Consider the following 10,097-nt stretch of genomic DNA (forward strand, 5'->3'; position numbering starts at 1 on the left):
CCAAGCCAAGGTACCCCAGCAGCCCCTGGAGAACAAGACAAACAGCAGCCCTCCTCCAAAACCTCAGGAGGTGTGTGGCCTCCTGCTCCCAGAGCCTGCCCAGGCTGGCCTGCAGAAGGAAACTAGGGCTTAGCCCTGCTGAATGCAGGAATTCTGCCAGGGCTGGAGGCCAGGAGGCCCCTCACTGCTAGCAGGCTGCCCTCCTCCACCAGGGCAAGTATTTACCTGCATTTTCATCACCAATCCCCTTCCCCACAAAAAGCCTATTTAAGGATCAGGGATTAAAAAAGAACAGAAAGGTCCAAGATTGTGGCCAATCCAAACGCCCGGGCTCCTTCGGGAGCCAGAGTCAATCTTTCTGGGGAGCCTTACTCTGAACACCAGCATACTTTACACATAATATCACTTGCTCTACTGCCAAGGACACGTGCTTCCCAAACTTCTGAAACTCCTGGGTTGAATACACAAAGCAGCAGTCTTGACTTCTCCATGCCAGTCCCTCAAGCCCAGCCCCAGCCATCTGCTGCATGGAGGTGGAGCTACTATCTAGCTCCAATAAGGCTCAGAGCCAGGCTTGACCCCAGATCCCCTAACCAAGCTTTCCGGATGTGAGTGGACAACAGGGGGGTACAGGCAGAGCCTACTCGTGGTTCACAGGATGCATCAAAAGCTACAGAGAAGGAGGGAGGAAGGGAGGCCAGGACAATGCCCAAGCCTGGAACCCCACTAAACTAACACTGCCCCACACCCCTGGGCCTAAAGACTTAGTGTCTGCAGGGAAGAGCAAAAGACATCTGGAAACCCACAGAGCCAAGGGAACCACCTGGTGCAGCCCCCTGTACAGGATGAGGAAGGCAATCACTGGGGACTGGGGCTGTCTCCCTCTGTCAGTGTCTTGAAGTCCATGGAGAGGGCTTGTTCTTCAGCATGGGATGGCCGCTTCCAGTCAGCTTGAGCCAAGATGTACAGTACAACCACTCCAAAACAGACCAGTAGCAAGCCTAGCACGTTGGCCAGGACCCCCTCAGGTTCAAACGTGCTGTACTTGGTCCTGTAGGGTAGGGTGAAGGGAAAAGCCACCAAGAGTCCCGGTTAAGACAAACAGTCCAAGCCTTAAAGATGTGTCAGATTTCGCGATGCCCAACCTTCCATCCTCCCAGTGAGAAGCCAGCTCAGAAAGAGGCTTCCAATAAAGCAGAGGGCCCTTGGGCCCTGCCTCTCCAGGACACTTACCCAAGTTTAAACAGCAGGGCCTCCTTCAGGCCCAGTAGGGCTGTGCCCACAGAGAGGAGGAAGATGGTGGCGCCGAAGAAAATGTGCTGAGGACGGTAGCGGCTCCGCAGAGAGAATGAGGCTCCAGGGAACAGGAAGAAGCTGAAACCCACGAGCCACTAAAAGGAGAGAAGGCTCTACTGAGCCATGAGCTAGCTGTGACCTAATGAGAGGCCACCAAAGCACTTGTGTGTCCTCTCAAGTGCAGAAGTGAAGCATCAAATGCTTATGGGGAAGGTGGACTGGTCCCACTACTTGAAGCCTTTGCCTTGCGGCCTTCCTTAGCCCTCTGACCACAGTTCCTCACCCTGTGGCTTCAGTGAGCTGAAACATGTAACTCACTGGTGTAGAGTCGGTGGGCAGAGTAAAGGAGTCTTGGGCACCCTGGCCTCTAGAATCTAGATTATATTCAGGTCACCCTCTGAAAACAACCCAACTAAATTAATCTGCTCTTTTCCCTTCTGGACATGCATCCTGGAAAATGGGCCCCTTTATAGCATACCCGAACCCCATTTCCCCTCGTTTTGCCTCTCCCAGCCCTTGCTGGCACGTGACTCACCTGCACAAAGTAAAGAACAAAGACTAAGATCCCACACCAGCTGTGCAAGCTGTACAGGTCGGCATAGCCCTTCTTCTTATGGTAGTCGAACACAGCAACCAAGCCTGGAGCAGAGGCAGGGGCCATGTGAGGACAGGGCTAGTCATGGAAAAGGGAGGGAAGGGGAGACCTGGGGGAAAACACTAGCCAGAATTTCTGGGCTTTGGTCCAGCCAGATGATGGCCAGCACCCAGTGTCCCTGCCTGCGATGCCTGTGAGGAGAAGAGCAGGGGCAAAGCCAAGCAGCTTGGAGCAGGGACAGTATGTGTCCAGCGGCTGCTGCTGGAGCCTGAAGTTGCAGGTAGAGAAGGAAAGGCCGCGCTCAGGAACTTACCCACCAGGGCGATGATGAAGGCAAAGACATGCAGCAGCCCATGCAAGATCTTAGTCGTGCGTTTAGCTTCTTTTCTGAAGACACGGTACACCAGCAGAGCTAATGGGAAGTAAGAGAAAGATGGAAGTAAGGGTATAGGCCTGTGCTGGACAGCAGACTGTGCTAAGAGCTTGTCGTGAGGTTTGCCAGTCACAGAAACCGGAGGAATCAGGACTCCATAGGGACTTTGCACCCATCCTGGTCAAGGTCCCCCTGAGTCCTTCTACCCCATGCACATCAAGGGGCCAGGAGAAGAGGCCACACCACACTTTTGCCACCATCAGAGGCAGCAAAGGCAGGGCTCTGCCGAGTACCCACTCTGAGCAACTGCTAGGCCTGGGATATAAGTCACTGACTCAGTATTCACGACTCATCATGTGGTCAAACTGAGGTGATGGTCGGACTCAGCATACCCATTAGCAGAGTGCAGTTCTGGAATCTTCCTAGATAGGCAATCACTGCTCTTGACAGGCTGATTCCCAGCTTTCAAGGCTTAACATGATCCTGCCTAAGTCCCACTGCCCATGGCTGCCTCCTAGGACCTGCTGCTGAGAGGTGGCTGTCAGTAGCCCCACCACCACCATCCAGCCCCCACAGGCCACGCTCAGGCCAAGCACCTGCTGGCTCTCACCCCAGAGACAGACACTATAGCTCAGCCGTGTCCACATGAAACAATACACACATGCATCGATGTCTACTTCTTTTTCCAACTTCCAGCTGCCCCTGAAGATAACTCATAACCCAGGCTGACCATGCTCTAGAAGGCAGCTGTAGCCCCTGAGATGCCACCTGCTGAAACCAGAGGCAGGTACCAGTGCAACCCGTTGGAGAGCAGCTATCACCCTCCAACCACATCTGTCTTGTCTAGAATCATCAATTAATTTGTCTAAGTGGAAGAAATGTCTGGGGTGACAGGATCCCTGCACACTGCCTCTCCCAGAGACAGCTACAAACTGAGGCACAGAACAGTGGCTGAGGGGAGCTGGCCCCACGTGACTCACCGTCTCCTTGCAGGAAGATCATACCTATGACCATGCAGAGCGGGTGCACATTAAACTGCAGGGAGCTTTCCCAAGCAATGCCACCTCGGTACAGACCCAGCCACACACCAGTCACAGCCACCACGGTGAGGCCCAGCAGCTGGGAGAAGGCCACATAATATGGCAAGGCAGCCGGGACAGACGCAGTACTATGTTCCATTCTGAGACCCCAGCTGCAAGAGAGAAAGACAGAGCTAAAGGGAGCCACCCCAAGAGTCAGCATGGGCACCCCAGAGAGGACCCCTTGTTCTACATAACTCTTTTCTGCCCCCCCCCACTGTACCAGACCACAAGCCAGCCCACTAGTGCCCACTGCTCCCACCCCACCTCCATCTCTCCTCTCCAACTCCTTCCCAAACCAAGTATGGGAGGAGGTGGTCTCCTCCCTCAGGTGAGTTTTCTAGAACTGAAGGCCCCAGCACTGTGGCCTCACACTCAGAACACCTGTGTCCCCATCCACCCTACTGAACTGCTGATGGTCTATGCAGGAAGATGGAGCTGGCATGTTGCTATCTAAGGCGACACCGCCTTATCAGGAGACCCTTGACATCCAGTGCATGCAAACCTGCCCATCAGGACAACCTCAGGCCAGCCCTCAGCCTTTCCCCCTGCATGTTCTCCTGTCCCCACAGCGTTCCCAGAAGAAAAGAAGGTGGAGGGGGAACAGGCTGGCCCTGGCCTCTGTTCCCTTTGCCTCAGTGCTGGCAACGGCTGGGACTTGACACAAATGTCCTACCCTGGCTGGACAAGGCTACCACCAATGCCACCACCACTGGGACATCAGAGCTCCAGCTTACTGTTCCTTCCCTAGACAGGCAGGACTTGCCTCCCCAGCCAACAACTTTTCCCAGCAGCAGTGAGTACCAGAAGATGCACACCGCAGCCAACAGGAGCTGTGGCAGCCACTTCCCCAACACTAGCTAGAGCGTGTGCTGGCCCAGCTGTGCTGGGGCCTGGGTCTGCCAGCTCCTCCAGTTGGTCAGCTCCAGCTCCTCCTCCCAATTCTCTGCCAGCAACCCCTCCATTTGAAAAAAAGACCAAGGCGGTTAATAATACACTCTCTGGAAACAGACAAAGCAAGTCCTCCGCATCCTCACGTGTTTTGTCAGACGTCCACAGACATTTTTGGTAGAAATAGCCCCATGCATCTTCTAACCCCTCCACATGCAATGCATTGCACATACATCTTTGCACGTGGATGAACACACTTCTGCCTCATCGGTTCAATAACCCCACACAACCGCACTACAGATCTCTGTCTCTAGCTGAGCCGCTAACTCCTGCCAGCGGGCTCTGCTGTCCTACATTGAATATTCAAGAGGCTGGGTCTCAACTTTCATGGAATATGCACCATTCAGAGACTTGTGTGAACCCAGGATAACTTCTTTCTCAAATTCTTGACATTTTTTTTTCAAGTTACCCCTGTTGTGTGGGAATTCTTTTTAAAGCCCTGGCCAAGAGTAAACTCCTGTTTCTGAAATTCTTGCTGCTATCCCTGTCTGTCCCCAATGTGACTGCAAAATCCCATGCAAGTTCCGTTCTCCCTCAGATTCCCACCCCACTGACATTTCAGTCTCATCCAAGATCAGTGTCCTCTCCCGTCACAACATCCCAAATAATAGATTGCCCTCCTCCTGCCCAGGGAGTCCACTGAAGGTCACACAGTGCAGGGGCTCTCAGGTCCCTGTCATCCCTTTCCTCTCGGCCATCTCTGCAGCCATACCAGCTCATGCTAGCCTCTCCCTAATCAATCTGCCTGAAATACCAGGACAAGCCTAGCTTCGTAAATCCTATCACCCCAGCTACCACACAATCATAACTTGTCTTTCTGCAGCCCCACTATGTTCCCACTATGGTCCACATGGGGGCTTTAGTGCCCCTGCAGTAGCACCACACTGCTGTTAGTGCCGTCCTCCTGGTATTGCCGGTCTTCCTCCTCCACTTCCTGCTCCCTACACTGCCTCACAGATTCACTCCAGAGCAATGGTACCTTGCTCATTACTTTGTCCCCAAGTATAGCTCCAGCCCTCCTCTGTCCCCAAGGCTCCCCCAAAACTTCCTTACCCTCTTGGGTTCTGCTCTAGATTAATCCCACGATGCTCCCTACAGAAGTGTCCTGTCCTGCTCCTTAAAGGCAAGAAGGTCACTTCACCCTTCTCTGAGACTCCTCGGGTATCCAACAGAGAGAGAATGCTGTCCCCCTGTAGTCTTCTGTCCTGCCTCCTCCTCTCCAGGCCACTCCCTTATTAGATTCATCTATTGAGAGCCTGAAGCAGAATCTGATTAGCTCCCCATCAGGAAGAACAGCAGGAGCAGATGACCCGCCCGCAGCTTCTTCATACCGCATAGGATACAAAGGGCAGATCCAGGATGTGGGGTCAGGCACTTGACCTGCCACGGCCTGCTTTTTCTGTCTCAGCCTCTCAAAATGGGCAGAAACCCTAGAGAAGTTCTCTTCACAAGGGAATGAGTGGGGTGGCTTTACCATCCCACTGAAAATTCCTTCTGGAATTCCCTGTGTAGCAAATGCCTAAGTGGTGCCTGCACCCACTCCAGAGTGAGACAGAGTTTGTATGCAGCCAGTGAGCCCCACACTCTGAACCAAGCACTTTGTACCCTCTCTGTTTAACCTTCAACAATACTGTGAGCACAAGAGTGTTACCCAATGTGAGAGATAGGGAAGTTAGGGCTCAGAGACAATAACAAAACGCCATGTCCAAAGGCACCCTCAAGCAAATAGCTGCGTCCCTGGCTGCTGCTCCTTATAGCTGGCAACGTTAGATGCTAGAACCCCACAGAAAAGATGTGGGCCCTGCCAGCAGCGGCTTTCAGACAAGTATTAATAGTAGCAGATGTTACAAGAAGGGCCATAGAGGGCTGGGGATCTAGCTCAGTTGCTCGCCCTCAGTCCTGCCCTAGCGCCAGGCACAGGTGCTGCCTGCAGCTCTGGAGGAGAAAAGGGCTCCAGGGGAGGGAGTGGGCAGCAGTCTCATTTCCATTTACTCTCAGGGAGGATACCCAGAAAGCCTGGGAACGAGGAGGCAGCCTGGGGACAACGTGAGCTGGACTGGCCTCAGGAAGTCCTTTGAAGGTAAGGCTACAAGGTGATGCAAGAGGCGTAAGGGCGCTCACAAGCAGGGCCACTCACTCTGGGCAGGCAGAGCTTGGCTGCACGGAAGCTCATACTCACTGCATTCTAAATATGCAAAAGCTGGAGTTACAGAAAAGATAAAGCGGTGCCAGGCAATCCCAGCACTCAGGGGCTACAGCAGGAGGATTCCAAGTTCCAGGCCAGCCTGGGCTACATAAAGAGACCCTGTATCAAAAACAAAAATTATTGAGTTGTCTTGTGCCTTACAAATATTCACGAATCCTTTAATAAAAATGGATGTCCCCAAGGCTCTGGACAGAGCTGCTCGGTCTGTGGCAAGCCTGTATCTGCGAGCTTTAAAGGGGCTGTGGATTGTTCCCTTGTAAGCATGTGTGTTTGCATCACGGTCCCTGGCTATGCTCTCACCACAGGCTGCTCTTGCCTCTGTGTTTCCAGAGCACAACAGTGGGTGATCACTCCCCAGGCTGGAAATGGCCACTCCTGACCCTAGGTTTCCTCTACTCCCACAGATCTGTGTCTTCTCTCCTTTTCCCTCCTTCTCCTTTCTCTCAAAACATAGTCTCATTGTAACCCAAGCTGGCTTCTAACTTGACATCTCTCTGCCTCAGCCTTTTGATGCATCACAGTTCAGAGTCTTGCAAGGAACTGGTGCTCATGTGGCCCCTTACATGGCTACTCTCCTTCCTTTCTGAGAGTTCAGGGTGGGGTGACAGATCTCTGGGCTGTGACAGTTAAGTAGATACACCCCAATCTCCACACGCCACCTGCAGACTGGCTCCCACTTAATGTAATCACACAGGGACATAGCTACCCTCAGGGCTCAACCTGTGCTGAACATCACGCTCCCTCTCCAAGCCCATTGTGTTTTATTAAAAGGCAACCAGGCCTAACTTCATTACTGGTACCAGATGCACAGAGTGGAGCACAGGGAAGCTGGACAGCAGCAAACGTGGCTTGGCCACAGCCCTCCCATGAGCAGCAGGCTTTAATTGAGTTAGAAAAGACTGTGGGGGCAGGGACTAGAGCTTTCTTTGATGTGTAAGGTCCTACCATGAGATGAGACAAAAGGCAAAAAGAAGCTGGGCCATTGCACAGGCACCCAGGGTGCACCAGGAAGAAAGTAGAGTCAGCATCAGGTGTGGTCTCTGTACCAGAGCTTGCCAATAGTTAAAAATAAAAGAGCTTGTTTCACTGCAGAAGGGGAAAGCTGAACTTTAAGGGTTGAAATGGTTTATCTTTTTAAATCCAGTCTGTATGTTGTCTTTACTCCAGGGTAGTTTGAAAATATCATTATTTATATGGAGGAAGGGCCCCATGAATGCCAAACACCTAAGGCATCTGAGGGTTACAGGGCAGCCTAGGCCACAAAGATGTAATCCAAAGTGTGTTCCAGTGTTTACTACTGTGTACAATCAGGGAGGCCTTTTCCATTCTCCGTGCTGGCCTCCTCAACTGTGGAGGTGTGGGGGGAGGGACCTTGAGACCTACCTTATTGGACTTTGGACAAGCTAAATGGAAAAAATACGCACAAGTGCTCAGTATAGTGCCTGCTGCCTGGCTAGGGCTCACGCAAACAGCAGTTGAACAAATATGATATCTCCTTAACGTCATAGTGGCGTCAACAGATACATGAGGATGGGGCCACAGCACAAACCCCTCCTGCTCACCACCAACCCAATCCCCCTAAAGAATAGAAACTTCTAGAGCAAGGAAAACTGTCAAACAGTCTGCCCTTAGTTCTTATTGGTGTGGGGGTCGGGGGTCTGGGGGTGGAGTGGAAGGCTAAATCAGGATCTCCCTCTGTAGTTCGGCTGGCTTTAAACCTTCAGTCTGCCTGCACCAGCCGTCCACATTCTAGGATCGCGCCCTCTTGTCAACACACGTGACCTAGGTGGTAGTTTTAATGTCTGAAATTTTATATTCCCACTTGTACTCTAATTAATTGTGAGTTGATTAGAAAATGGAGCGCGAGGCCTGGCATGGCCTTTAAGCCCAGCATCCAGACGTCTGTGAGTTCAAGAAGCCTGGGCTCTGCCCACCCAGGGACAGTGGCAGGGCAGGGCATCTGTGGGCAACTCTACTTCTGGTTCCAGGAGCTCCTCCTACAAGGGGCGGGGTTGGGGCAGTCCAGTATTTTCCTCCCAGATCCAAGTGCTGACGAGCAATCAAGGTATTTAAGGGAGGTGAGAACACTTTGCTTTTTGTTTTGCTAAGAACAGGACAGAATCCGGGTGCCGGAGATGGAACTTTTCTTAAAGAAAATTGCCAAGACAGAAAAGAGGACAGGCAACCCAAAAGGGTTTGTGACTTGTGATGCAGCGCGGGAGGAAAGGTGGTAAGGGTGAGAGAAGTAACCGGAAAGAGGAGGTGGCCTGGTTACCACTCGGAGGAGTCAAAGGCAGCAGCAGATCCCTCCCTCCGAGAAGTTCCGCACCTGCGTCACTTCCAAAGCCAAAGCCCGAAGCCAGGCTTTCTGACAGTCTGGGAACTAGTTATCCGGCCCGAGGACGGTGGGATGCGGGAGAAGAGAGAGGATGCAGCAGGCCCGCACCTGAGCGCAGGGACCAGCCGCGGGGACAGTGGGGGCTCAGTCGTGGCGAATGCAGATTGGTCCACACCCACCCTCTTTGTTCTACAGTACAGCCGCAGGCCCCTAGACTTGAACTCGGCTCACCAGCAGTCCCCATTCTAACTCGGGCAGACGCCGCCCGCGCTCCCCCGGCCGCCTTGCCCGGTGCCAGCAGCAGGAACCCCCGCGTCAGGGGACAGGCGCGACAGCGCCCGGGTCGCTGCGGGCAGGTGCGCGCGGGAGGGCGGCTCGAAGCCCGGCCTCGCCTGGCCGCAGTCCCCGCCGCCCCTCCGCGCGGAACTCGCCGTCCCGCCGCCTACCTCGTCCCGCCGCCGCCAGGCCTGCGCGCGTCCCCGAGCCACGCCGCGCCGCGCCCCGGCCGCTCGGCAGGTTCCACTGGCCTCGGCGCGACGGCGTCGCCATGGTGACGGGGCGGCGGCGGCGGGGCGGCGGTCGCGCGCTCGAGGAGGCGACCGTCACCTGCGCCGGAAGTACCGCCAGGCGCCGGCACTCGGGAGGGCACCGCCGCTACACCGCCCCGCACTCCCGACCCGAGCCCTGGCAGCTTCGGGACCGGCGTGCGGAGGTTAGCGGCGCGGGTTCGGCGCCCGGGTTCCCGGTCTGTAGCCTTTCGCTCTCTACTCTCTCCACGCCCGAACCCAGGAGGCCGCTAGGTGTCAGGCCCGGCCTTGGCCCAAGCTCAGCTCTGGGAACCCGGGGTCACCTCTCCCAGCCCTCGTGGGCGGAGATGGCACTTTACACTTTACTGGAAGGCTGGGAATAACCCTGCCCTTCCCGCATCTGCACACCCGCCACATAGACCACATAGACGTTGTTGTTGATACAATTTGCCTCCCTTTTTTTTCCACTCCAGGATACACACAGAGAGGGGAGAGGGGGAGGGAGAGAAGAGAGAGGAGAAAAAGGAGTGAGACAGAGGAGAGACACCAATCGAAGAGATAGATTCGATCCTTCCAACTTCTCATTCAAGGCCTAGACCTGGTGTGCCAAGGTCTGTACTTAAACCTGTTGCCAAGACCAAGGCTGGGAGCTTAGTGGATGCTGGCCCGCTATCCAGGAAATGCTACCAGTAGATAAGAGACCAGCTCAGACTTCCTACAAGCTGGGAACAA

General features: G+C 54.2%; 1 protein-coding gene across 1 annotated transcript; it reads right to left on the minus strand.

The window, feature by feature from the left end:
- Positions 1-317: 317 nt before the first annotated feature.
- On the minus strand, positions 318-9,310 carry LOC114632165 (cytochrome b561). Its single transcript, XM_028780671.1, has 6 exons — positions 9,285-9,310; positions 3,245-3,456; positions 2,205-2,303; positions 1,832-1,935; positions 1,234-1,391; positions 318-1,051 (listed from the first exon to the last, which is right to left on the minus strand). The coding sequence occupies exons 2-6, from the start codon at positions 3,441-3,443 to the stop codon at positions 859-861; spliced, it is 753 nt and encodes a 250-aa protein (XP_028636504.1). The 5' UTR covers positions 3,444-3,456; positions 9,285-9,310; the 3' UTR covers positions 318-858.
- Positions 9,311-10,097: the final 787 nt, after the last annotated feature.

Source organism: Grammomys surdaster, unplaced genomic scaffold (assembly GCF_004785775.1).
Source record: "Grammomys surdaster isolate TR1022 unplaced genomic scaffold, NIH_TR_1.0 371, whole genome shotgun sequence".
NCBI lineage: Eukaryota > Metazoa > Chordata > Mammalia > Rodentia > Muridae > Grammomys > Grammomys surdaster.